This window comes from Delphinus delphis, chromosome 19, assembly GCF_949987515.2.
Source record: "Delphinus delphis chromosome 19, mDelDel1.2, whole genome shotgun sequence".
Taxonomy (NCBI): domain Eukaryota; kingdom Metazoa; phylum Chordata; class Mammalia; order Artiodactyla; family Delphinidae; genus Delphinus; species Delphinus delphis.
The window spans coordinates 24,314,807-24,342,723 of NC_082701.1; the positions used below are offsets into that span (position 1 = coordinate 24,314,807).

Genomic DNA, 27,917 nt, shown 5'->3' on the forward strand with positions numbered 1-27,917 from the left:
GAAATTGAAAGCCACATTTCAGAGTCGGGATATACAGCCTGTGGCAAGCCTGGGTGGCCCTTAACCACATCCTGTCATACTCATCTCCCTGTCTTTTTTCTTGCTGCCTGCTCTTGTCTGTTTCTCCCTTGGGATGTGAATTACCTCTGCCCACAGTTTTTCTATGTCTCAACTAGATGAAAATAAATGGACTTCATTAGATAGACCTTCATTAGACAGAAATGGGACGGTGACTCACCTTTTGTATCCCCAGCAGCTAGCATGGGCAGTTAATGCCCCATAAATGTGTGTTAAATGAACACTTGCTTAAGAAAGACAAATTATGAAATTAACAGAATGGGTCCTTAGGTCAGCCCCTCCCTTGAGTTGCTTAGTGTTTTCTGGTTTCTGAACGGTCTTATTCCTGTGAAAATAGGAATAAACACTTGAATCTGATTTTATTGTTGACAAATGTGCTCGCTAGGTATTTTGCAGTTTTAAGCCATTTTTCTTTCCTTAGTTATGGAATGAAAAGGCTTGTCTTAAAGGGAATTTCTGCCATGGAGCAGGGATGTGGAAGGGTCAGGGGTGGAGATTAGTCTGTCAGGTGGGGAAACCTATCTTTTTTCTTATTTCCATAGTCACAACGTAATTGTGGCTCTAAGGCCTTTTAGGGTGTCTCTTTTCCCTTCCCCTTCCGTCTTTATTTCCCAGGATTTCCACATGCTGAGAATCTATAACCCAGACTTCCTATGATTTCTGTCATAAGACTCTCCTCCCCAGTTTGGTGATAACTGCTTTTTGGTGTTCCCAACTCTGGAGTACGTAGTGGCCCAGAACTGCCACTGCTGATTAAGCCCTCTAGACTCCAGCCCACTAGGCTCCCACTAGACTGGGTGGGGAAGGATGTGGGGAGGGGGGACGGGGAGGGAGGGCAGGTGGGTGATGAGTGAGGACTGGACTCCATGATTGAAGACCATGGAGATAACCTCATTTAGGGTTTGCTATGTGAAAGACTGGTATTTTTACTGATATGAACTGCTTACTATTTGTGCCCTTTTTCTTTTTGTTTCTGTTTATTTAGTGGCACTAACCAATGAAGTAGCTAAAAGGCAAGAAATAGTAGTAGGGGGAGCAAACAGAGGGCCTAGATAAATCTGAGGATCAAGTAAACATTCTGAATATTTGAGGTTCTCTACTGTATTATATGAGTTACAAAAATTGAATTTCATGAAATAAAAACCTATTTTAGTTCACACGTCTGAAGATCCCTATTGCTTTAGGCACAATCACAGAAATGGGCTTTCTTTGGCCATTTGGCCAACAGTTTGGCTTCTGTTTCTGAAGATAATTGGTGTTCATTTGCTTATTGTTGGGAAAAGCCAACATGAATAGAGAGGTGGAGATAGGAACAAACTACAGGTGGAGCTTTCTTGAAACAAGACCAGTTACTGCATATGTGGCCTTACATGTGACAAGTTGGGGCATGATTCTTGAGTTGACCGAAAGAGTCACAATAAAATTTAATAAAAAAATATTCCATATACATATGCCTTTTAAATGATATTTTTAAAAGTATTTTACATAAAACCTTTTAAAAATTCACCCATTTACAGCAGTGGCTTCCCGGCTGCATTAAATCTATTAGCAATTGAGGGTGAGGAAAGTAGTACCTTGTGCCCCCTTGTGGCCAAATCAGTGTCCGTTGTCCTGTCTTCCTCCCTCCTCCGCTCCCCCTGCTTCCTGCTGCTCAACCAGGCTTCCTTGCCTTTTTTTTTTTTTTTTTTTAAGCCACAGAAGGACATGCTCCTATTTCATTACAGTATAACAAACGGAACACTTGGAGAGGGGGGCATGGTTTTTATCACTGGGTCTGTTTTCTAATCTGAAAAAAAGAAGACCATAATGGTTTAGGTGGTAATGAGAAGTTTCTGGTAAAGGTGAGAGTACCTTTACCTAGCAACTCTCAGCTGCTGGAATTAAGCTGCTTAAGAATTTCCTGTTGGCACAAGGCATTTTATAATAAGCTGGGGTATTATTTTTTTAAATTTATCTTGCTTTTACGTGGTAGATGATTTTAATCTCCTGGGTTGGAACAGTGCCAGAATATAATCCAGAAAACCTGTTCCAAACTGCTGTAAAAATACCGTAAATATATCGCAGTGGCTTTAGAAGCCTTTATTCGTTTCACTAAAAAGAAAATCTGTTTTGCTGTATGTTCTCAGGTTTGTCCACCTGTCCATCTCAGCTAACTAAATTTGACCTGTGATTCCTTTTCCCTTTTGAGCAGCATTCTTACTGGGAAGGTTTGTTTCTCTGATGTGAATTTCATTCTCTTGCAGGCTAAGTGTGTGTGGAAACACCCACCCGGAGATGAGATATATCGCAAAGGTTCAATCTCTGTGTTTGAAGTGGATGGCAAGAAAAACAAGGTAAAAAGTGCTGACATCAGAAAAAGGGGTGAAAGTGTTGTACATTCACAGGTTTCAGAAATTTGTTTTATCTCCATCTCACCTTGTAAAGAAGATAGAACTCTTCTATTGGCCAAAATACACAATTTCTGCTTCATTAACAATAATGGTACGATCTTTAAATTTTAGGCCTTTATCTGATAAGTATAAGAATCACTGGCCCACACATAAACGTTGTTTCTCTACTTCCAGATCTACTGCCAAAACCTGTGCCTGTTGGCCAAGCTTTTTCTGGACCACAAGACATTATATTATGATGTGGAACCCTTCCTGTTCTATGTTATGACAGAAGCAGACAACACTGGTTGTCACCTGATTGGATATTTTTCCAAGGTCAGCAGGATCTGGAGATTAAGAAGCTGATGACCAGAGCAGGGTGATTGATGTTGGCATATGGTGACGCAGATCACTGATGGAAAGAGGCAGCTCCCTGGGCAATGATGACAGCCCTTTTCTTAAAGGGTGGCGGGGGTGGGGTAGAAATCCACGTATCAAAGATTATTTAATGAAAATGTGCAATTCTTTATTAAAAGCTTCTGATTTATTCATTTCTGGACTTGTGGATTGAAGCTGCCCATTAATTAATGGCCAGGGCCCTGCCTACTAACCCACAAGCCCACATCTTGTAGTCAAGCCAACCAGCTCTCCTGGCTTTGCTCTTCTCTGTGGTATTAGCTTAAAACCAGGAATATGTTCCTTTTGCCTGGTTTTCTAGCTGGGCTCCTTCAGTTGATAACGCCACTGTGCCTTTAAAGACTCAAGGCCAGATTTTGCTTATGACTTTTTAATATAACAACTTTATTGAAATATAATTCCCCTACCATACAATTCACTCATTTAAAGTGTATGGTGTAGTGGTTTTTAGCATGTTCACAGAGTTGTGCAACCACCTGGCAGTCACCACAATCAGTTTTTGTTACCCCAGTAAGAAACCCCATACCCATAAGTAGTCACTCCTCATTTCCACTCATTCCCTCCCAGCCCCACTGTCTATCAGTTTGCCTGTTCTGGACATTTCACATAAATGGAATCATGCAGTATGTGATTTAATTGTGTTTTGACCCCCTTCCAGAATGGGGACTTACTGTTTGGATTCCCTCCCTTCTCCAGTAGGCAACACTCTTTTGAAATACTGCTTTTAAAGAGGGCTGCTCTAGACTGACTCAGCGTTCTAAACCTTCTTGCCTTGCTCTGTGCCTGTAAGGAACCCAGAGTCAGCCCCCTTAAGATGAGACTGGAAATCTTAGAGCTAGGGAAACCCTGGGATCATAGTAAAGGGTGTGGATGTACCAGCTGTGAGCCTGACAGCCACTCCTCAGGACTAGTTAGCATATATTTTGCAAGCAACCTTGTTTTGTATCTGTGGGACTGCTGATACCTTTGGTTCCAAATTCTCATGACCCACTCATCTGTTTGCTCTTGATTTTAGGAAAAGAATTCATTCCTCAACTACAATGTATCCTGTATCCTTACCATGCCTCAGTACATGAGACAGGGCTATGGCAAGATGCTTATTGATTTCAGTAAGTGAAACAGGAAAGTCATAAGTTCCACAAGCAGGGACCATGTGAATATTGTTGTTTGTCCTTTTGTCCTGTGATCTGTCTATACAGTTCCTGGCATGTAGTGGAATTACACTGGTATTAAGTGAATGAGTAAGTGGAAGAAACCTGAACATTGTCAGTTGGCCTGATACACATTGAACACTCAAATGAATACAGGACCCTGAGTTGGTACCTAATGGTGGGAGATATAGAGGATAGTAAAGTAAGCTCTTTAGGATTACCCCAGTTTGAGACTTACCGACAGCACATACATGCATAAGGCTTCAAATTTGTTCTTGGGTGTTAGGAATTTTAGTTTGTAAGCTTTTGTCTAGAGGCAGTCGTCTTATTAATCATGGATTCTGTATTTGGGAATTTGCCTACTCGTTAAAATTTATTCATAAGCCCCAAATCAACCAACATGCCCATGGCAGCAAAAAAAAAAAAGTCACCATGCATTCCCAGATGAAGTTAAACAAGGTGCCTTGTTTCGGCTCTCTGTGTTTAAGCCAGTGTCCTTTTCATGGTCTATTAGTGCCATGTCATTCATATTTTTGTGCCTTTTTAAAAATCTTTATTTATGTGGCTGCGCCAGGTCTTAGTTGTGCAGGATCTTCATTGCCTCGTGCGAGATCTTCGTTGTGGCGTGCGGGACCTTTAGTTGCGGCATGCATGCGGGATCTAGTTCCCTGACCAGGAATCAAACCTGGGCCCCCTGCATTGGGAGCGCGGAGTCTTAACCACTGGACCACCAGGGAAGTCCCCATATTTTTGTGCTTTTTGTTATTGATTTTCTTTTCTTTTTTTTTTTTTTTGGCCGCGCCACACAGCTTGTGGGATGTTAGTTCCCCGACAAGGGATTGAACCTGGGCCCTTGGCAGTGACAGCGTGGAGTCCCAACTACTGGACTGGTTTTAAATGGTCCCTAAGCGTAGTGCTGAAGTACTGTCTAGGAAGGCTGTGATGTGCCTTACAGAGAAAGTGCGTTTTATAGATAGGTTTTATTCAGGCATACATTATTGTGCTGTTGGCTGTTAGTTCACTGTTAATGAATCAATGATATGTATTAAATAGGTGTTTTTAAACAGAAGCACATAAAGCGAGGTTATGTATTGATTGGTTGACAAAAATGTGACCAGCAGCCCACAGGAACCTAACCCTGTATCTCCCCTAAGAGCAGTGGTTCAATATTCGCTAATTCAGTGTTCACTGTGACTTTGTAGAATATAACTACTGTAAATAATGAGATTCAACCGTGTTTTATTCGATATTCACTGTAACATGACATATTTTAGTCAAATTAGAATTCTTAGAAACAGCTTTGTGATCCTTTTTTTTTTTTTTTTGTGGTACGTGGTCCTCTCACTGTTGTGGCCTCTCCCGTTGCGGAGCAAGGCTCTGGACGCGCAGGCTCAGCGGCCATGGCTCACGGGCCCAGCCGCTCCACGACATGTGGGATCTTCCCGGACCGGGGCACAAACTCATGTCCCCTGCATCGGCAGGTGGACTCTCAACCACTGCGCCACCAGGGAAGCCCCCCCCCCCTTTTTTTTTTTAAGCCATCTGGTAAGAGATGAATCAGGAAATGGCATAATCCACTAAGGGTGTGAGGGGATTGTATATCTTTGAATAGGTAACACCTATTTTATAATTGATATTGCAAAGCAGACTCTGCTCCTTAAATCTTTTTCCATGTTGGTACATTGTTCTTACTAGGGTGAGATACAGTGTCTGTATTGTTCCCTGGCAGGTTATTTGCTTTCCAAAGTGGAAGAAAAAGTTGGCTCCCCAGAGCGTCCACTCTCAGATCTGGGGCTCATAAGCTACCGCAGTTACTGGAAAGAAGTGCTTCTTCGTTACCTGCATAATTTCCAAGGCAAAGAGATTTCTATCAAAGGTTGGTTTTTGACTCTTAGAAAATGGTTGTTACTCAAGATGTTAGTTCCACTGAATATTCTGACTTTTCTATTTGGCCCTGTTCATGCTTTGTAACCTGCAAAGAAAATAACCCCATTCTGTGTTTCATCTGAATATGAGAGCAGAAGGCCCACTAATGTGGACCACTCACTAAAGGTGCCTAAGGATTCCAGAGTGTTTGGCCCTTGGGACTTGTTATATGATTTGGTTTCTTGGGACTGGTTATATGATTTGGTTTCTTGGGACTGGTTATATGATTTGGTTTCTTGGGACTGGTTATATGATTTGGTTTCTTGGGACTGGTTATATGATTTGGTTTCTTACAGAGAAAATGTGGTGGGTTTTTTTGTTTTTAAAATTTTTTCTTTTGAGTTTTGAACTTTATTTACTTATTTTTGGCTGCGTTGGGTCTTCGTTGCTGCATGCAGGCTCCCTCTAGTTGAGGTGAGCGGGGGCTTACTCTTCGTTGTGGTGCACGGCCTCTAATTGCAGTGGCTTCTCCCGTTGCGGAGCACAGCGCGGGCTTCAGTAGTTGTGGCTCGCGGGCCCCAGAGTGCAGGCTCAGTAGTTGTGGCACACGGGCTTAGTTGCTCCGCCGCATGTGGGATCTTCCCGGACCAGGGCTCGAACCCGTGTCCCCTGCCTTGGCAGGCTGATTCCTAACCACTGCGCTACCAGGGAAGTCTGAAAATGTGTTTTATAGATAGATTTTATTCAGACATTCGTTATTGCGTCTCAAATCTCAGGTTGCTGACACTTCAATTCTCCACAAAAGTCAAGAAAGAAGAAAAACTTCAAGTCTTTTGGCACACACAGGAACTTCTAACATCCCTGAATATTTGTGAGGATGGGAGAATTTAGTTTGGTCTGTCTTTGACCTTGATTTCTATAGGGGCCAAGTGGTTTCCTGCTGTAATATCCATCTTCTGTAGTTATTTTAACTGGTCAAATGAATGCTTCGTGAATTTCTTCTGAACAGCTTGGGTCAAGTAGTGAAGATTCCAAACATTTGGAGTCTGCGTCTAGATTTCCTCCAAGGCAAAGGGGGCCTTGGTGGGGCAGGGTGGGGGTGGTGTCTACGTTTTGGCCAAGTTCTCAGTAGCTCTTCTGTTTCAGAAATTAGCCAGGAGACAGCTGTGAATCCTGTGGACATTGTCAGCACTCTGCAAGCCCTTCAGATGCTCAAATATTGGAAAGGAAAACACCTAGTTTTGAAGAGACAGGTAAAGTTACTCTCAGCCTCTTGCTCATTGCTTAATGTCCCTTGAGGCCTAGCAGAGCAAAGTGGGGCCTTCACACCTTACAGGTAACCTTCCCTTAAAGGAGTCTGGCTCTACGCATCCTTTACTTGGTCTCATCGTTAGGCTTATCTTAAGCTCCTGTCTCAGATTTGATGACAGACGTGTAAGCAGCTCCAGTTAAGCAGCTTTATGTCGCACAGTCGCACTTCTATCCTTTGATGATTTTCTTAGATCAGATGAAGAGTGCCCATCTGTGGAGGAGAATCTTCATAAACTCCAGGGCCTGTGGAAGTGGTTTTAAATTCCTTTAACAAATGCCATCTCAACTCATGCCAATTTAAAATTTTTTTAAGTTGACTTATAACGTTTACTGATGGAAGATGAATAATGATTTTCAGGTCTTACCGAAAGCATAGTAAGAAGAAATGGATTAGGTAGGAGAGCACTAGGTAAATCAAAAGATAATTTTTTTTTTATATACTTGTCTCACACTTTAGTATATTATTAAATCTTTGGCCATTTCTTCTTTGCTAATAATCATTTTGGAATCCACTTACAAACATGTTTTAGTTGAATGTATATAATAATTTTTCCCATTGTTCTCCCTCAGGACCTGATTGATGAGTGGATAGCCAAAGAGGCCAAAAGATCCAACTCCAATAAAACCATGGATCCAAGCTGTTTAAAATGGACCCCTCCCAAGGGCACTTAAAGTGACCGGTTACTCCGAGCCAGCGAACCCCAGCAGTAGGAATCCGTACCCTAGGGATCTGTCTGTCATTTCTGTTGCTCTTGTGATTGGCAAGTACAGTATCCTTTGGGAAGGCCATCCCCCTCAGGACTGTCCTGGCTCCGACCTTCGTGTACACTGCAGACGCTGGTTCTGAGGAACTGTTGTTTCGGCCTCAGTGAGGTTGCCTGGATGGGATCTGTATTAGACTTGAGTGCAGATCCCTCGTAGCACTGACCCAAGGTGTTCTGTTTTGGTACTGTACCTGTCCAGTCACTGGTTCTCTCCTCTGGCCCCATGAGGTTGTGTCGTGTCTTCTAAACTTTGTAATAGTGCTTCTTCTTGCCGCCCAGTCACCAGACCACCAACTACGGTTACTGCCACCAGGACATTCCCAGTTACTCCTTACCTGTGTTCTTGGAGGGGCAGGGAAGAGGTAACACTTCTGAGTGTGTGTGTGTGCTGGGAGGGGTCCCTTCCCTTTGGATTTCATCTCACTTTAAGTTTTTTCCTCCATTTTAACTGAAAGACCTGTTTTTGATCAGTATCAGGCTGACCAGAGCCAAATACTTTTTTTTTTTTTTTTTTTGCGGTACGCGGGCCTCTCACTGTTGTGGCCTCTCCCGTTGCGGAGCACAGGCTCCAGACATGCAGGCTCAGCGGCCATGGCTCACGGGCCCAGCCGTTCCGCGGCATGTGGGATGTTCCTGCACCGGGGCACGAACCCGCGTCCCCTGCATCGGCGGGCGGACTCTCAACCACTGCGCCACCAGGGAAGCCCCGAGCCAAATACTTTTGAAGACTCGCAGGGATTAGTCTTGGTTACAGCACATTATCTGAGTGAGATGGAGAAAAGAATGGAGAAGTGGTGATTCTGTATTTGGATTTGAGTTCACCTGTGGGCAGTGGGCAACGTCTTGGTGGAAGGGAATGGAATACTACTTTTTGCCTCACCAGAAAGTGCCCAGTGGTAAATGTTTTCTTCTCTTTACTCCCTGCCCGTCTTTACGTTTGCAGGTGCCAAAATACTTTCCAGTTCTCCCTTTCATGCTGCATGTTAACTGGTTAATTATACTGCAGAAACCTTTTCACCAGTACCAGTCTGATATAGCATACCTATACTTCCACATAAGTTACACTGCTTTTGTCTGAACATCCTTGGAGAAGTGATTGAAAATGACTTCCGTGTCTCAGCCCATGACTCAGCAAGGCAGAATGGCCACCCCTGCCAAGGTTTGCTTCCCTTTTCAACAGTGCCTCACCCTCCCTCTAAGACTGAAGTGCTTATGCCCTTCCAAGAACTCCTCCTCCATTTCCTTTTTGGGATTTACCACCATCCCCCCATTCTCTGGTCTCCTATTTTTGGTGGTGTTTAAGTGAAGGAAGAGATGCTCCCTCTAATTTCTCTCTAGCCCGTTATAACCTGCTATCTTGGGGCAGCTTTTGATGTATGACATGTCACCCTTTCCAACTTGGTCTCTACAACACCGCTGTCTTCATGTGGAACCCTCACCACAATCCCAACTCTGGTCATTTGTGCCTTTCTCTTGTCATCTTTGTACACTACTTATATTCACTGTGGGTTGGGGGGAGCTAATTTTAAGCATGTTCAGTGGCAGCTCCCTGCCAGTTTCAGTGTCACTGTTAAAATTTATCCAAAAGCAACTTCACTGGGGGTTTTCTTAAGGGGTAAAGGCCTTTTACAGAAGCTAATCCTTCCCCACATGTGGTAGAATGTGCTGTTCTATATCTACTCCTCAATAAAGCATGTTCTCTGCTCAAGTCTGTTTCACCTAGGAGATCTCATTTGAGTAGAAAATGGTGCCACTGACCTGCCGCTAATAGGTAATGCACTTGGGATTTATTTTCCTAGCAGTAAACTGACTGTTGAGGGATGTGGTTTGTGGCTGGGGAAGGTTGTTTCTTCCTCTGTGATGCAGGGTATCTATGGAGGGAGTGCTTACTCTGAGCTTGTTTAGTTGATGGGATAAACTCCCTGCCACACTCTGGTTCCAGGTAATAGGTATGCATAGCAATAAGTAGTCTGTATTATCCATTCTTCCATTAAGTTCATTAAGTTCAAGGACAGAAAACCCAGCAGGAAGTTAGGATATGTGGGGTACAATCGATAGCTGTGGGAGGTGGGAAAAGGTGGGTCCCTTCTTGTCTCCAGGCTTATTTGCCAGTAGTGAGCAGTGCCACCTCTAATCATTGTCTCTCTCAGGTTGAGATGATTTCTGAAAGTAGCTGCATTTTCCTGTAGCATTTACCTAGAGCAGGAAAAGGGTGGCCGGGCACTTCGCTATATGGTGGAGAGGAGGAGGGTGGAAATTGTATTTGCTGGGGTGGTTTTGCCCACTGTGGCCAGCATGGTGAGAACTTCTCCTGGCAGACAAACTAAGGGTCCTCCTTGGTAAGGTTAGAGTCCAGTGTGTCACTTGACTGGGGGTGGGAGATGGGATGGACAGAAGCTCAAGCTTATAAAAAGACCCTTCTTACACATCTTAGAAAGATGTGTGCCCAGATCTCCCTGTTCTAGGTATTCACATCAAAGGGAAATTCTTCTCTCTCTCACATTTTGAAAAAATTTAGGTAGTTAATGTGGACCACGAGAATGGATGCTGAGAGGTCAAGGCACTTGAAGTTTTGTGCACAGTGCGGTCCCAAGCCTCCACTGATTGCCGCCCCCTTTTCCTCACCTAGAAATCAAAGGAAGATTTCTCTGGTTTAAATCCTTGCAGGTATGGGAACAGACAGTTCACTTCCTTGGCTACTTTGAGTCAGCCTGTCCCCGCTGACTCCTTTTTACCTGCACAAAAGAAGCTCAGCTGCTTAGGCTCCTTCATTAGAAGAGCAAAAGTCTGGAGTCATTCCTGGATCTAGCTCCTGAAACTCTCTAAGTGGAAGCACCTACTTGCTATTTCTGGAGGGAGGAAGAGAGCCCTAGCACGAGCTGGTTGCTTCCTCTCTGCTCAGCACCGTGCTGGGTACCTTCACACTGCCTTGTTAGCGCAATGGAAATTCACACCGGTTTTGCAGAAGGAAACCTAGAGCACAGGGTGACGCAGGAAGCGTCAAAGACAAATATTTTGGTCTGTCCAGCTTGAGAACCTATATCATTTGCTTTCTTGGCTTTTTTGATTCCTTAATGATTTATCATCTCCCTTCTAGTTAGATTTCCTTGCTTCAACTGTAGACCCCCATGCTTCTAGTGGCTTCCACTGCCAGAAGGATGACAACACTGGTGAAAACTTTAAGATGAAAGAAGTGATTTTAGTTGCTCCTATAGGCAGCATTTGGAGGCCAGAGACCTAAACCAGGAAACAAAGATGTGCTTCATTCTGGCTCTGCTTCCGATTTAGGAATAAACTGTTTAGCAAGCACTGTCTGCCCATTTACTTACATGGTTTCCTTCAGTCCTTACAACGCCACCGCTGTAAGGTGAGTATTGTAGCCCTTTTCCACATGAGAAAATTTGAGGCTCAGAGGTCTTGCTGCTGGGTTATAGAAACAGAATGAGAGCCTTGCTCCTCTGATTCCAAATCCCGTGCTTCTGACAACGCTATTGTGAGTCATCTGATGCCTCTGTGCCTGCTTTCCCATTTCTCACAGGGGGAACAGTGAGTCATATTAAGTAACTTTTAAGAATATGGTGTGCCCTCTGTAGGGAAGATGATGCTTTTGACACGTCCTCAGCTTTGGTTTGACCCTGTAGTTCTGGGCAGGTTGCCTCGCTGGGGTTAGGAATGGCCTCTAATGGAGTTCATGGGAAGCCAGTATAGAAAAATACCACAGCTTGCTTACAGCACACATTCCTTCTGGAATATGAAACCAATGAAAAGCAGCTTTTTGAATGTATATTAGTAACTAGTCATAAACATGGCTGCCTCTTCCTCCTTTGAAGAGCAATTGATATGCCAAACATTGAAGAAGTGTAGTTTGTGTGAAAGGTGCTAGGATCGAGCAGTGTAGCTCTCGGCGACCCTTACCCTTTTTACTTGCCTTCTGACCTTTTGAGAATCTAATCAAAGCATCGAGTCTTTTTAAAAAAGTGTACATAAATGCAAATATGCACACATTTGTCTACAGTTGAGGAAATTGAGCCTTTGAAGTCCATTTCTGAACTGGGGTTAGTAAATAAGAAACCCTGGTTTGAGAAAGCTCCGGTGAAAAGGCAGGAACCCCACCTACCTGCCTTCACTCCCAGCCCATGACTAGTTCTTTGTGTAAGATGACAGGTCCCGTTAAGTGAGGTACAGTGATGACAGGGAGAAGGCCTGGCTCACGGGCTCAACGTTAGGATCCTCACAGGTGCGCATATATACACAGTGGGGTTTTGCATGTTCAGAGAATAAGGTGAAAACTCTTTTGCGAAATATATATGATGTATGCTAGGAATTCTAGAAACTACTTTTTGCTATTCGTTGATATCATGGAATTGTAGAATTGGACCTCCTCTGGGTTTGCTCCAGCACTTTCTGCTATAAATTTGTATGACAGTCTCTTCCAGACTGTCTCCTGCTGATGGGGGCAGTTTAATTGCCCACATCCTTTGTGGTATCTTCAACAAAATGCCAATGAATGTCACTAAGAAGAAAAAAAAAAGGCTGCCCAGTGGTGAAAAATGCCCCTTGCTGGACTATCAGTTTGTCTCTTCCGTCTTGTGCAATACGTGTAGATGCAGGTCATGCTGCTACCATTCTGGGGTTTGGGAGTTTGTTTATTTGTGCCCAAGAGTGGAGAAAATAACCTGTGCTGTTGCACAACTTTGGCTCCATTGCTCCTCCCAGATGTTCTATGTGAGATGTAAACAACTTTATCCTTGATAAGTCATGTCCATTCCAAGAAGTCAGTCTTTCTCAATTGGGTATTTGTTTCTGGAAACCACTCACCTTATGTTTAATCAGTTCCAAAGTTTTTAGGAACCTATACCCTTATCTCACAAAAAAAGTGCGGTAGATCACCTCCAGAGATGGCCACCAACAGTTTCTCCCATCTCTGGATGTGTGTGCCGCTCCTTCCAGTAAGAGCTAATTTTCCTTTGGAGTGTGAGCTGGACTTTTTTTTGGGAGGGGGGTGCTGGACCCTGGGAGGCCTGCAGTCAGGAGGTGGCTTGCACCGCCCCCTACTCCCACATTTCTCCCTGGACACGGGTAAGGTGTGAGAATGAGGAAGAGAGATGCCTCATGATGAACAGTCAGTCTTGAGATGGAGACCGTTTCACTACAGGTCAAACAGAAGAATCTTAACTGGTTGTGCAGACACCGTCTGGCCTCTCAGGGCCTCTGCTGTCACTAAAACCTTCCCTGGTACCCAGATGAAGGGCCTGGCCTCTCCACCAATGCCTTCTTCCCCTCCTTTTAAACAGCCTAACGACCCCACCCCCAAAGAATCAGGCACCCCCCCAGGCCCCTAACCCATTTTCTTTTTGGAAAGAGGGACACAGAAGCTGAATGTTACGCAGCCCAGTGAATTAATGAATCGCCCTTTACCGCCAAGCCCACACGCCTCCCAGCTCAGTCCTTTGTTCACCTAGGTTTGGCCCCTAGGATTTCATTCTAGCTCTTTCTAAGCATCCTAGGGTCCTTTGTGTCCCGCCTGCCTATGAGCCACTGGGGCAGGACGATGGTCTCCCCGTCAGAAGGGGGGGGGGTGGCGGCTTCCTGAGGTGGGACCTGTTTCCTTTCTCTAGAGCTCTTCCCAGTGGTGGGAGCATGACTAGATGCCTGTGTCCCCAAAGCAGAGCAGTCAGTTGACGGGCCGCCTCATACACAAGAATTGATGAAGGACCTGGGACCCACTTCTGCCCCTTGAGGTTATGATGGTGAGTAGGGAGGGGATGTCTGCTTTCAGGCAGGGGCTTGTCACCTTTACCTGTGTCCCAAGCCTGTTTTCCCACCTCGGGTGGGGAGCACAACTGTTTAGTATTTCCCTTTACAACCCTGCAAAAAGGTCTCCCAACTGCTGACATGCCAGGCCACTGGGCAGGGTGCAGAGCCCAGGCCATCCCTGCCCTCTGCCCTGCACCGGAGAAGAAGCCATCCACTGTTCATTGGTTTATTGAGCCCCTGCTGTGTTCTGGGAGATAGAGGAGGGGGGGAGACTCATCCTGCTGTGCAGTGAGGGGGGGTGCGGGCAGGGTCACTAGCTCACAGTGGTGACAACAGTGCACTTATGCACGACTGCTGCTTGAGACCGAGAGTCCTGGGAGGAGCCCCAGTGAGTTCAGTGAGGGCCTGGTGGTAGGGACATGCTGGCGATGAGCCCAGGAGACACGGAGGCTGGCTGGTTGGCTGTCACGTCCAGGTAGGGAGAAAGGGGTTTTTCGTCCTCTGGGAAGCACGTGGCAGGGGCTCTCACTCTGACCAGTGGTCCTCATCCTCTGGGCCTGGGAAGAGTGCTGCACGTGGCCGGCGGTGAGGGGAGACTGGTCTGCCTCCTCCACCCTCGGAGCCCTTCCCTAGTCATCCACCCAAGGCCCTCCACGTCCCTAACTCGCGTTTCTCCAGCTGCAGATATCTAAGGCAAATTACAGGTTCATCTGGCACAGCTTCCATTTTTCAACCATAAACGCCTCCAGAGCATGGACGAGCCAACCCTCACTAATCCTCTAAAGAAAGGGAGTGGTAATCCACCACTCAAAATTCCAAAGGCCCTCCTGGGGCCACGGGAAGTGCCCTGGCCTAGGGAGCGGGACACACAGTGTCTAGTCCTGGCTCTGTTATCAGTTCAGTGTGTGACTTTGGGCAAATTATTTCCATCCCTGAAAAATGATTTCTAAGGCTCCTGCCGACACTCTGCATGGAGGGACATTCATTTCCACATTGGCATTGGGTTGACTTCCATGGCCCTTCAAGTGGAAAGGCTCAGACACTTAGGAAAAACTCTTGGGGGAATATAGAGGACTTTCCCATCTTTATTCCCAAGAGCCTATGTTGGAAGGAGCAGGTATCAGGGAAGCTAGAGAGCAGTCCACAGGTCTGCGGCTCTGGGGGGAGAGGTCAGGTTTAGGAAAGCAGACTTGAGCTTGGCGTCTTTGATCAGCTGTGACACCCCCTGCCCTTCCTCTTGAGCTGACTGGCTTGAGCTATGGCTCCTTCCCCAGCTCGATTCACTTATCTACTTTCACGCCTGTTCATTTATTGAGCGTCCCCTTGAACCCCTTTGGGGTTGTGGCCCCTGCCAGAAGGCGTTAGCTGATAACTACTTAGGGTGTTACCCCTCCCAGGGCCATTTGCCTTTATTTATAATCATTGAAGATAGGAAATACCTTAAGACTTTCTAACAACGATTAGTAAGGGAATAAGGGGGATGTTCAGGGTCTGAAAAACCACACACTACTCTGTAGCTTCAGCTGGCCCTGAGAGGGGGGAGCAGAGTGTGCCTGGGTGTGTTGGGGGTGGAGAGGGTGCAGCTTCAGGGCTACGGCTGTTACAGGCCTGGATCATCAAAGGGATCACGATCTCCCTGCACCTCGACTGCTCTCTTCCGTGGGTCCTCTGCCTAATAGCTTGTGGGGAGCCTTTCTGTCTGGCCAGCTGCCTGGCCCCCACTGTGGAGACTGGCAGCAAAGTGGTCACTTTCTCGTTATGCCCTTGCAATCCAGTAGAAGCTCTCATCTACCTTCTGTAGATGGTCCTCCCCTGCCCAGGTGGCCCTGGACTACTGGTCCTCGTTGATACGCTGGTGGTGAAGAGAGGAGATAGAGAAGAAAAAGAGAGAGTGCAGTAGAGGAAGGCTGTCTTGGGAACCAAGAAAGACAGGGCCAGAGCTGGGGCCTCATGAATGGAGTCATTTCTCAATCAATCTAGGAGCTGAGGTTCATTCATTCACTGATGCATTCACTGATTCCTTCCTCTTTCTCCTCCATTCTCCCTCCCTTCTCCCCTTCCTTCCACAAACACCTCGTGGGCACCTCTAATAGAAACTGTGGGGACAGAGGAGATGGCAGACCTCTACCTGTCTGTGGGGTAGTTCCTGCTCTGGGGACACCAGCCATGTGACCCAGCAGAACAGTACAAGGCAGTGTGCCAAGGAGGGCACCGTGCCCAGGCTATGGAGACAAGCTCTGGGTAAGGCAGGCAAGCAGGCAGGGAAAGAGAGGAGCTAGGAGTCCTGTCAGTGAGGGCGCCTGGGAGGATGTGGTGAGTCTAGGGCGTTAGGTTTGCTCCTGAGAGCACTGAAGGGTGGTGGGTAAAGGTTGGTTTGTTTTCTTTTGATATTGTTTTTCCCTTTTCACCAAAAGGACAGCTTTTCACTTTTAAGGTCCTTCTGGATTGATTAGTTTCTCCAACTCCAGGCTTTAGTAAGACCCAAGGTAATTTTGGACCTTTGGCAGAACTAGGTTCATCCCCGTATTTTCCATATCCCTGCAGCTACTCCCCAGGTATGCACGGACCGCCTCTCTAAGGAAACAACCAGGGAGCCTAGCATGCGGCCAAACCATGCTGCCCTGGTCCTCCACAGTGCCAGCCTGGTGCACCCTGGCCAGAGCATCTCTCCCGCCCCCCTGGACAACTCGGTTCTCCCCAGGGAGCATGCTGGGGGAAGGTCTGGACAACACTTACCTCTTCTCTCTGGCTGGATGGGAGGTATTCCTGGGGGAAAGAGAGAGAAGGAATGAGGGCTGCACCGCTTCCCTGGGGGCCCAGTGAGGTGAAAGGGCTCATGGCTCTTGGGGATCCCGCACCTTTGGTGGGTCTTCAATGGAACTCCAGTCACTCCCTGTTGTCCTGGTGTGGCTGGGCCGCACAAGGTACACTCTGGGTAGGAGGCAGCGTGGGGTAGTAGGAAGTGCGCATACTTTGGAGTCATTGCTTCTGGCACCAGCTGGGCATCCTTGGGAAGGTATTTAGCCTATCTGAGCTTTAGCTTCCCTGCTGGTGGTAAAGGGGATATTGTGAGATTTAATCACATGTGAGCACAGTGTTGTTTTTTTTTTTTTTTGGCCGTGCCACGCAGCACGCGGGATCTTAGTTCCCTGACCAGGGATCAAACCTGTGCCGCCTGCAGTGGAAGCACGGAGTCCTAACCACTGGACCGCCAGGGAATTCCTCAGTAAATATTTCTCATATAATCCCTTCCCCTGCTTCCTCATGGGTTGCTGGATTTGGAAGAGAGCTCTGAAACGGCCCAGTCCAAAACTCATTTTGTAGAGGAGGAAACTGAGGCCAAAAGTGTTTGCTCACAAGTTGATTTCCTCTTTTTTTTTTTGGTGGAGGTACTGGGAAGGTTTTCTCTATTTTTATACGCATTTTTTAAATTACAAAAGCAGTCTCTGGGGACTTCCCTGGTGGTCCAGTAGTTAAGACTCTTGTGCTTCCACTGCAGCGGGCACGGGTTCGATCCCTGGTCGATCCCATGCCATGTGGCATGCCCCCCCAACAAAAAAAGAAAAGAATAAAAAAGCAGTCTCTGAATAAATGCCCACTATAAAATGGTAATGTAGAGGATAGTGTCGTAAAAGTCCCTCTTAACTCTCTCCCTCACCTCCACTTCCTATCCTAGGCGTAAACACTGTAGACAGTTTGATATTTATCCTTCTGGAACTCTCCCTATGTTTTCATATATATATCTGTGTAAGTATGTAGTGTTTCTTTTAAACAGGTAAACTCCTATCTTACATATTGTTATATAACTTGCTTTTTCCACTTAATCAGTATCTTGGAGATCTTTATCTTTCCACAGATCTGCCTCATCCATTTTAATGGCCATAAAGGGTATGGATGTGCCCTATATATATATAAATATATATTTTTTTTAATATAAACTTATTTATTTATTTATTTTTGGCTGCGTTGGGTCTTTGTTGCTGTGCGCAGGCTTTCTGTACTTGCGGCGAGCGGGGGCTACTCTTCGTTGCAGTGTGCAGGCTTCTCATTGCGGTGGCTTCTCTTGTTGCAGAGCACGGGTTCTAGGCGCGCGGGCTTCAGTAGTTGTGGCACACGGGCTCTAGAGCACAGGCTCAGTAGTTGTGGTGCACGGGCTTAGCTGCTCCGTGGCATGTGGGATCTTCCCGGGCCAGGGCTCGAACCCGTGTCTCCTGCATTGGCAGGTGGATTCTTAACCACTGTGCCACCAGGGAAGCCCAAAGTACCAGTTCTTTCATATCCTCACCAACACTACTTTAAAAAATATACAATATTGGCAATAAGAAAAAGAAAACGGCTCTCTGTTCAGACTGTTTTCTCCTTGTCCCCCCAGGACATGAATCACGCGTCAAGCGTGCCCTCAGGGAACATAGGTTCATTTTAATAATTTTATTTGAGCCAAACAGAATCAACTAGAAAGCTTAGCTCATGCCTTTACTCACATCTACAGGCTGATCTTGAGCACCACCACCTCTCTCCAGTCATCCATTGTATTGAAGGAAGGGCGCCAGCAGGATGCAATGCATTTGTCCCCACCCTTAGGGTGACTGCACTCCCCGGATGCTGGAGACAGCCCTGGTTTGCACCTGTTGCCTGGCGTAATTACCACTCTCTGAAGTATCCTGGTTTGGATGGTAATTGACACGGACACTCTATCCCATCTCATCACATGAGCGCCTCCTACTGGACTGGAGTAAGAGCTGCTGTAAGCTAGGGTCTCTGCTTGGTGTAACAGAACCCACCCAGAAGCCCTCCTCGCTGGGCACCCGCCCACTTCTGTCACTCACCTCCCACCTGCTTCCCCATCAGTCCAAAAAACTGGCTCGCTTTGCTCCTCTTCACTTCCCAGAGCTGGAGCTGAATGCTGGGCGCAACATCTTCCTGAAGAAGCAGAGAGTTCCTTAGAGTTGGGGCAAGGAGACAGCCTGAGCAATAACAATCTCAATAACACGGGCTCTGTGCTGCCACTGAGCTCTTCTGCACATTTTACACAATACTGTAAATAATAATAATAATTAATAGCTAACATTTTACCATGTTCCTAAGCACTTGCATATATTAAATCACTTAATCCTCACCAAAACCACATCAAGTAAGTACTATTACTGTCACCATTTTACAGATGGAAACACTGAAGCACAGAGCAATTACCAGCAAGGATGTGAGATGAAGCCAGAACTCAAACCCATGTCATCTGGCTTAAAGCTCAAACACTCCAGTCATAATCTCATTTACTTTTCACAACAACCATATGAAGTAGGAACTGATTTATCCCTGTTTTACAGGTAGGGAAACTGAGACTTTGGGAGGTTAAGTGACTTGTTCAAGGTCACACAGGAAGTGGTAGAGCCAGTAGAGCCACTCAGGAAGTCTGACTCCAGAGCACAGGTTCTGCTCCATCTTGGGAAATATCTCCAATATAGACAAGGAGGGGGCAGCTGATGAACTTGGGGTGGGCACCCAGTTGGCGAGATGAGACTGCTTCCCCTCCAACCCCCTCTCTAACTCCTGTTTTCCTCTCTTCCCCCGGCACTACCACCATTGTCCTGGATTTATCCTGCCCTAGAACCTGGGCCTCCCGTGAGGATAATGGCATGTGGCCTGGGGTGGAGGCCACTCCCCTGGGCAAAGACATTTTCATCCTTGAGCTGATGGGGTGAAAGTTCTGGACCAAGGACTATAGATTTAAGTTCTCATTCCTCCGTTAACCTTTGTGACCTTGGCCGAAGTCCTCTCCTTCTCTGGCCTTAACTGCAGCCTCTGATGGAGGCCCTGCTTAGCTCTGCTGAGAGGGAGAGATGCTCGCTAGTGGAGAGAATGACAGTGTGTGACGTTCATTAGACCGTCTTCACATCTCTATATCCCCAGTACCTGGCACAGTGACTGGTACACACAGTAGCTCAGCATGTGTGGGATACAGGATGCTGAATGAAAGGTCCTTTCTCTGATAGTCTGGGAATAGGGAAGAGGATGGGGTCTCCTTTTCCAGGAAGGCTGAGACAGGTGAACAGAGCCCTAGAGTAACACAAGCCACCTGCCAGGAGGCTGGCAGCTGGGGTTGGGTCAGGGACTTGCTCTTCCATTCCCAGTTTCCATGTCAAAGCTGGAAAATGTCAAAGCTGGAAAAAAAAAAACCTTGGGGATCATCCTCTCCCCGCTGCCCCCATTTTACAAGTGAGGAAACTGATGTGACCTTCCCCAGTTCGCACAGAGTCAGTGGAGAAGGTGAGACTTGAACCTGGGTCTCTCCAGCCTGCTGTCTTCTCAATGGCACACACTTCCACATTCAGACAAACCAGGAAGGAAACCTGCCATGAAGGAAACCCACCAGGAATGGCTGTTATTCGATGGCTCGTCCTGTGGCCCCAGTGTGTTCACCATCCCAGGACTTGGAGGAGCCAGGCCCCGGCCAGTCCCATCTGCCCTCCTGGAGGCCTTCCCTGAGCACCGGGCCTGTTTGTCTCTGATCCACTGGCCTTGCTCCCCTGTCTGATTGGAACTCCCCAAGGTCAGGATCTTTGTCTCCCTGACCAGACAGGGTGGGGCACAGATGCTGTGTCTCTAACTTTGAGATTTATTCCCAGTGACAGAACTCAGGTCAGTTTAGTAGGAGAGACTGGCAGTCAAACCAGTACTTGCCAGGAAATAAGAGTTTCTGCATGTGAGACAAAACAGTGATCCCGCCCCAAGTTGACCCCCTTGAAAGGAAATGCTGGACAATGTCCTCTGAGGCACAAATACACAGAATCAGACCTTGGGCAAGGTGCACAGTTGTGCCTTTTTAAAAATAATTAATTAATTTATTTATTTTGGGCTGCATTGGGTCTTTGTTGCTGGGTGTGGCTTTCTCTAGTTGCGGTGAGCGGGGGCTATACTTTGTTGTGGTGCGTGGGCTTCTCATTGCGGTGGCTTCTCTTGTTGTGGAGCACGGGATCTAGGCGTGCGGGCTTCAGTAGTTGTGGCACACAGGCTCAGGAGTTGTGGCTCATGGGCTCTAGAACGCAGACTCAGTAGTTGCGGCGCATGGGCTTAGTGGCTCCACGGCATGTGGGATCTTCCCGGACCAGGGTTCGAACCCGTGTCCCCTGCATTAGCAGGCAGATTCTTAACCACTGCGCCACCAGGGAAGTCCCTGTACAGTTGTGCTTTTGAAGCTGCATAACCTTGGACAAACTGCTTGACTTTTCTGTGCCTCAGTTTCCTTATCTGTGAAATGGGGATAGTAATGGTACCTTCCCCACCGGCTGATATGAGGATTACAGGGGTTAATATTTATGAAGCATTTAGGACAGTGCCAGGAACATAGTATATGTTAAATAAGTGTTTGTTAAATGAAGTGTGAGTGCATGCACGCGCGCGCGCACACACACACACACACACACACACACGCACGCTGTTGCTTCCATATGCATGCAACTCTTTGGAGGTCTGCCAGGCCAGGGGCCATGACCTTGGACCTGCCCAGGGAGGGGAGGCAGACACCCTACCTTGCAGTATACAACCTGCTCTCCTGGCAGCCATAAAGGGGATCTTCTGCCCCCTCCACCATGTATCATCCCCTGCTTCTCCCCAAAGGCACCTACCTCCAGGGTCACGGTGCCCCAGGACCCAGCTTCAGCGTCAAGTGGCAGTTCCTTGTCACCTGCCACAGTGCAAGCAGCCCCGTCAGAAGAGGCGGGGTGAGGCAGAGCAGCATGGTGAGCTCTGCCCTGGGACCCTCGGGGAGCCCCTCTCAGTCCACAGACCGCCACTAGCAGGCTCCGTCCTCTCTCTCTGGCTGCTCTCGGCAGGTGGGGGAAACTCCACCTGTTCTGTCCTCCCAGCTACTCGGCTTCTTCCTTCAGCTTATCTGACCCCCGGGGCCATTTCCTGTGACTGCCCCCCGCCCCCACCAGCTGGAAAAGCCAATGATACCGCGAGCTGTCCAGAGAAGGGACCAGGTCTCCTCCACTGCCGCCCCCCAGCAGTTGATCTCTGTTGCAACACCGCCTCACCGCTGGCTGCATTCCCCTTGGGAGGCAGGTGCACAATGGAGCAGTGTGTGGGGCCTGGTGCTTCCGGCTTCCTGACTGGAAGCCCCGAGCAGGCAGCGCCATCTTGGAAATGGGAAGGGGGAACTGCCTGGCTTCTCCCTTACCCTGTAAGAGAGGCCTCTCCCCAGAGCTTAGTATTCTACCACTAGTCTCCCCTTCCAGTCACTGCACCCCTTCCTCGGCATTCCCCGCCATCAGTAGTCCTCATGTGAACATGGTTGCACACGTTTTGCCCTAAGAGGTAAGACAATACGTAAAGAAATAAGGGTCCTCACAGGCAGGAATTGGGATTTGCCAGAAAAATGACCTCCTGCTCAAGTGTCATCAGCTCTAAAATATCTTCCCACTGCTGGGATCTTTTCAAAGCCCTAACCTGACCTATCTCTCCCTGCTTACAGCCTTCCAGTGTCTCCCCACTGCCCGTGGTGTAAAGTTCAAGCTCCCTGGCATGGCGTTCAGGGCGCTTCTCCACTTAGTTCCTCCCTGTCTCCCATCCATCCATCTGTCCATCTGTTAGTGTAGAACAAGGGTCCTGTGGTCAGAGAGCCCTGAATTCCATTCCTAGCTCCCCCACTAAATAGCTATGTGACCTTAGGCATGTTACTTAACCTTTCTAAACCTTGGAATCCTCATCAGTAAAATGAGATTATTAACAGCACTTATTTCCAAAGTTGAGGATGAAATGGGATAATGCATGTGGGGCACTTGGCACAGTACATGATGGTAAATATTTAATACCCATTAACTATCATTCCTATTACTATTATTGACACTGGGTGAGGCACTGGGCCACAGAAGATGAATAAGACACTGTCCCTGTCCCTGTCCTACAGCATCTCACAGTCTCTAGGAAAGGAGACCTCTGGTTGGCAGATAAGCTGTGTTCAGTTTGCTCTGTGCTGGCACAGAGGTGGGGACAGGAGAAGGCCGCGCCGCCACCCCCCTTCCTAGTCTGCCCATTTCCTGCCCCCAGACAGCTTCACCACCTGCTCCCAGACAGGACAAGTTTCCCTGATTCTCTGCTTTGGCCTCAGCTGTTGCCTCTGCCTAGACTTCCTTTTCTACCTGGTGAACTCCCACTCATCCTTAAAGGTCTCCTTAACGATCACCCCCAGTAGAGTTTCTCTGTCTCTTTTCGGACTCCAGCAAGAATTAGTTGGCTCCTTTCCTAGGCTTTCCCAATATCTCCTACTCATATCTCTTGCAGCTCTGCACAGGCTGTGGTCAGAGGCTGTGCAGGTTGTGTCCTGCACAGAGGAGGCTGCCGACGGGGGAGTGAAGGTGGAAACCTGCCCTCACTCTGCTCACTGCGCCACACAGCCTGGCGAGAGGCTTCACCCCCTGCAAGAAGGTGCCTGGTTCCATTTCTCCCAGAGGGGCCAGCTGGGCTGAGGACAGCCCTGCTAGGCTGCCGTATTATGTCACGAATGCTCTGAGAGCGGGGCTGTGATATATGTGTGCTTGGCACACAGTGGGTCCTTAAGAAACGTGCAATTACTCTTGAGTCCAGGCCAGTGAAGGCAGAGATGAATAAGGACAAGTGTGGAGGTTTGGGGGAGGACAGCTTCATACACACCACGTCCACCCCCTTCCAGGAATCTCTTTGGTGAATCCCGACCTGATGGTTTCAGAATCCCTGCATTTGCTAAAATGCAGGTTCCCCAGCTCAGCCCTTTTTGACACAGCCAACTCTAGTCTGTGGGTCTGAATCTACACAGCCCCTGGCTGAACTTTCCCAAGGGCAGGGCACTTAATAGCTCACAATCCACTTTGTTTTTCCACTGTTGTTAACAAGTTCTGCCTTACAGGGATGAACAGCCCCTTCACTTTACAGATGTGGAAACTGGCACTGGGTTTCACAAGCCAGCAGGTTGGGCTTGCTCTAGGTTACACTGAGAATTTGTGGCGGACTAGCATCCCGGGTCCCCAGTCAGCTGCTTCCCACCTTCCCACAAGGGCAAGCAGCACGTGGGTGGAGGCAGAGTAACAGCATGGCCCTCTGGATAGGGGTGATGCCTTCCCATTCTGCAGATCCAAACCAGGTGACCTTAGGAGCCAAGGACCCTCTCTGAGCCTCAGTTTCTCCATCTGAAAGTTGGAGCCACCCCTTATCTGGTGGTGGTAAAGGTTTCATAAATGCCCACCCTTAAAGAGCTCAGCAGAGTGCCTGGCACATAGTATGTGCTCAATTAATCCGAACTTATGTTTTGTGATTTTTCGACCTCTGGAACCCTGGACCTCGGCGCTGGTCTCCCGGCCCCAGCTTCGCGGGACAAGTGTGGGGGGTGCACAGCGGGGAGGGGGCGGGGCCCCGGGGCAGAGGAGAGGGCGGCGGGAAGAAGGGAGAGAAAATCCCAAAGGCCCGGAAGGCCGGGAGGGAGGCCGGGCACGGGCTGGAAACCGCGGCTATTTGCAGCTTTGCCCTTGGACTGAGGTCGGGCCGGCGCTCGCGGGCCAGGCTGCCGAGCCCGCCGCCCCGCCCTGTGCCCTCGGCCACCCGGGCTCTGCCCTGGCCGGCGGATCCTGCCTCGCCCGGTCCTCGAGGCCCGGCGGGGGGTCGGGACGCCGCAGCCGAGCGGTGACAAGGCTGCGGGAGCGGACGGCGCGCGGGGCTGGGGCGCGGGCGGCGGGCGGGCCGCAGGGTGAGTCGCGGCCGCGGCGAGGCTGCCCGGGCGCCGGGTGGGCGCGCACGATTGCTAAAGGCTGCGGTTTGGCTAAGAATGCGGAGCCGAGAGGAGAAAGGGTGCAGGAGGGAGGAGAGCGGGGAAGAGGGAAACACAAGCCGAGGGCGGGATGAGGGCGGGAAGCTGACGTTTCCTGAGCGCCGGCTGCGTCCAAAGGAGGTGGGATGACTGGCCCCACTTTACCGGCCGGCTCGGCGAGGCTGGGTGCCTCGGACTAGGCGTCCAGCTGTGAAGTAGCAGAGTCGGGAGCCTGATCAGTCTTTCCCCACGACTGAGAACGCAAACGCGAGCCGGGGAAGGGCGGAGCGGGCCGGGGTGGGAAGGGGAGCCGGGGGCGCTGGCCTTCTGGGTTTCTCTGCCCCAGGTGACGCCGCAGGAACCCTGCGTCCGTCTTCCCCGCGCCCTTCCAGCGCCCCCGTGTGGAGGCTCCTTCTGAAGCCCGATCTACCCCCCCTTCCCCGCCTCTGCGCGCCCCTTCCTAGAACTCGGAGTTGGCTGACCCGGGAGGGGCAAGAGTTGGGTCCGGTCTCACGGCCTGCCCCTTGGATAGAGGACGGGAGGTAAAGGGGAGGCTGGGCCCCCAGAGGAGGTGAGCCTCCTTCGGGTGGGCAGTGCGGTCCTTCCAACGGAGGGGGCAGGGTGATGGGTAAAAGGAGCTCGGAGTGTGTAACTGGGGCAATAGTCTTTGCACCCTGTGCTAGGACCCTTTCGCTCGCAATGACTTAATTCTACTGCGAATCTCTGAGGTTACACTCATGCATTCATTCATTGATTCTGGATTTGCTGAGACCTTACAACACGGGAGTTGCCCCAGAACACAGGTGAAAGAAACAGACAAGCATTATAACACTTTTAGCAGTGTGGAAAGTGCCGTGATGGGGGTATCTGGGGAGAGAAGAAGAATCCTGGACCCCCTTTACCCACATTTACAGTGTGGGTACGCTTCAGACACTTGTCCTAGACAGAACACTTTGGGTTGGAAAAGTGGGTCTCTACACACGGATTGCAGATGGAGCAAACAGAGCCATAATCCTCTGTGCCCACAGGTTGTGTAGGTATGGCAGACAATTTGGCCCAAGACTGCCTTGCTTTCAGCACTTCTAGCCTCTTAATAATATCCCAAGTATCTCTGGGAGGGCCTGAAGATATAGGTAGCCCAGTTTCAGAAATTCTCAGGGTCCTGAGGGTGATTCCAAACAGTCCCTGTCCTTGCCCTTTTCATCAGGCCCCTTTCCCCCCACCAAAGGTGCATCTTGGCCCAGGCCTATGGCCCTAGGAGGTTCTCACGCCATCTCCCTTCCTTCTCCATCACCTTTCTTCCCAGGGCCCTGGCCCCCACCTACCTACCTCCTTTTCGCAGTTAGATTCTATAAGGAAAGACAAACGTGCATGGTGGGGGCTTGTTTGTCCATAAGAAGGATTTAAGTCAAGAGTAGAAGCAAAGTGTAGTGTCTAAGGATAAGACTCTGGGTTCGAATTCTGACCCCACCACTTACCAGTGTGTGACCTCAGGCACCTAACCTTTCTGATTTTCACCATGAGATAGGGATAATAATATATTTTCTTAAAAAGGTTGTTGAGACGTTTAAATGAGATAATGCATAAAAGAACTTCATGCGGCATCAGGCACATTGTAGGTCTTAGTAAATGGTAGCAATTATTATTGCTATTAATAATATAATTAAACAATAACACTCATCCCTATTTTACAGGAAAGCCAGATTAAGAAAAGTCATTTTTGGCATTCCCTGATATTTTGTTATCAGGTGAAGAGTTTCCTAAGGACAGGAACTGGGTCTCTCCCATCAGACTAGGAGCTCCCTGCAGCCAGGTCTCTCAGACAAGGTTCAGTGAACCCAACCTTAAAGTTAGGGTTCAGAAGCTTCAGGCCTGGGTGCTGAGGGAGGCCTGTGGAGCCCCCCCCTTGTTAAGGGGATGTGGGTTCTGCCCGGCCCTTGCCTCATGCATGGCGGTGAAGGCTCGCCTGTGTGCCTGTGTCTCCCAGAGCTTCTGTGCAATAAAGGCCGCCAGAGTCTGACCCCATTAGTGGGAGAGATGAAGCTCATGATTCCAATCAGCCTTTTCTTCCTGGATCTTGGTTAGCGAGTGTGGCAGAAAAGTGCACGACTAATTGAAAATATAGTTATAATGCACTGTCCTTTGTGCCTCCAGACCCCACTGTCTGAAGAATAGTTTGTTTCTCAAGTCAGGGAGGACGCCAGAGCCGGCCACTCAGAGGTGGAGGTGGTACCCACGGGTGGGGTAACTTGGCTGGTGGGGGTGGGGCACGAGACTCAGCATTGACTCCTGTCCTGCTCTCCCTGACCATGGTCTGGAACACCTGGGCTCTCAGAGGATTGCTGAGTTCAGTGAGACTCTGTACAGGCTGCCTGGGGACTGGAGAACAAAGAGATGAGGCCTTGAATGCCAGGCTAGGGAGTGTGGCTTTTATCCGGCAGACACTGGTGAGTCACTGAAGGTTTTAGAACAAAGATGTTATGTGGGATTCTGTTTTTTTCCCTTCATGGGTTCCCAAATCCTCCTCACCTCAAACATGTGTATGTTAACGCCTAGAAGAAGGACTGGCAGAATACACATAGGTGGTTGTGGTGCTAACTTTTGAGATGGACAAGTAAGCAAAGGGAGGTGTCCGTCATCTATTCAGTACCCTATATGATTTGAATATTTTACGATAAGAATATACCTTTACAATCTAAAACAAGATGAGAAATAATATAAATGTCCGTTAACAGGAAAATGGATAAGTCCATTGTGGCAGTGGAATACTACACAGCAGTGAAAACGAATGAATTAGAGTGTGTCTATCAACGTGGATAAAAGTCATAGAATGTTGAGCTAATAAAAGCAAGTTGCAGCAGGATTCCTAGAGTATGAGTCCATCTATGTAGAATTGAAAAACATGAAAAACATATATCCATATTATAAATGGATATATACACATGTAGTGAAAATATACATGGGGAGGAGGTTGGGGAGAGAACACAGGTGGCTTCAATTTTCTCTGTAATGATTCCTCTCTTAAACTAGGTAGTGAGGGAATTCCCTGGCCGTCCAGTGGTTAGGACTCTGCGCTCTCACTGCCGAGGGCCGGGTTTAATCCCTGGTCGGGGAACTAAGATCCCACAAGCCACACGGCCAAACAAACAAAAAAACTAGGTAATGAGCGTTCAGGTTTGCTGTAGTATTATGTATACGTTTTTATGTTCCTGATATAATTAACACATTTTGAAAAAGGAAGATTAGAAGAGAAATAGAAAAATATGCGGAGAGGGGTTATAAGAAAGAGGGAAGGGTCAACAGTGTGAAATACAGAGCAAGTCCTGCAGTGAAAGAGCTGGGGGCAGAGCCTGGCCTGGCCTGAGGTAGGCGAGCTCCCACCAGTGTTTTGGGCCCATAGGCTCAGGGTCTGCTTTTGGTTTTTCTGTTA

General features: G+C 48.3%; 2 protein-coding genes across 6 annotated transcripts in view; one reads left to right on the forward strand and one right to left on the reverse strand.

Moving 5' to 3' along the window:
• Positions 1 to 11,743, forward strand: part of KAT7 (lysine acetyltransferase 7) — a 33,785-nt gene extending 22,042 nt beyond the window's left edge. For 3 of the 5 annotated variants that reach the window (XM_059997331.1, XM_059997328.1, XM_059997329.1), the window contains 6 exons: positions 2,322 to 2,411; positions 2,643 to 2,783; positions 3,880 to 3,973; positions 5,745 to 5,891; positions 7,028 to 7,134; positions 7,763 to 9,654. In XM_059997331.1, coding sequence (XP_059853314.1) covers positions 2,322 to 2,411; positions 2,643 to 2,783; positions 3,880 to 3,973; positions 5,745 to 5,891; positions 7,028 to 7,134; positions 7,763 to 7,864 — 681 coding nt within the window. In that variant the 3' untranslated portion in view covers positions 7,865 to 9,654. Of the gene's footprint in view, positions 1 to 2,321; positions 2,412 to 2,642; positions 2,784 to 3,879; positions 3,974 to 5,744; positions 5,892 to 6,657; positions 6,944 to 7,027; positions 7,135 to 7,762; positions 9,655 to 11,053 lie in introns of those variants that run through there. The other 2 variants (XR_009516990.1, XM_059997330.1) reach the window with 2 other exon arrangements.
• A 2,364-nt stretch (positions 11,744 to 14,107) lies between these two features.
• TAC4 (tachykinin precursor 4) lies at positions 14,108 to 21,448 on the reverse strand. The gene is given in 6 exon segments (XM_059996624.1): positions 14,108 to 14,214; positions 15,506 to 15,565; positions 16,450 to 16,479; positions 18,540 to 18,633; positions 21,336 to 21,406; positions 21,409 to 21,448. Coding segments are annotated over 6 exon segments (402 nt in total).
• Between the last annotated feature and the right edge of the window lie 6,469 nt (positions 21,449 to 27,917).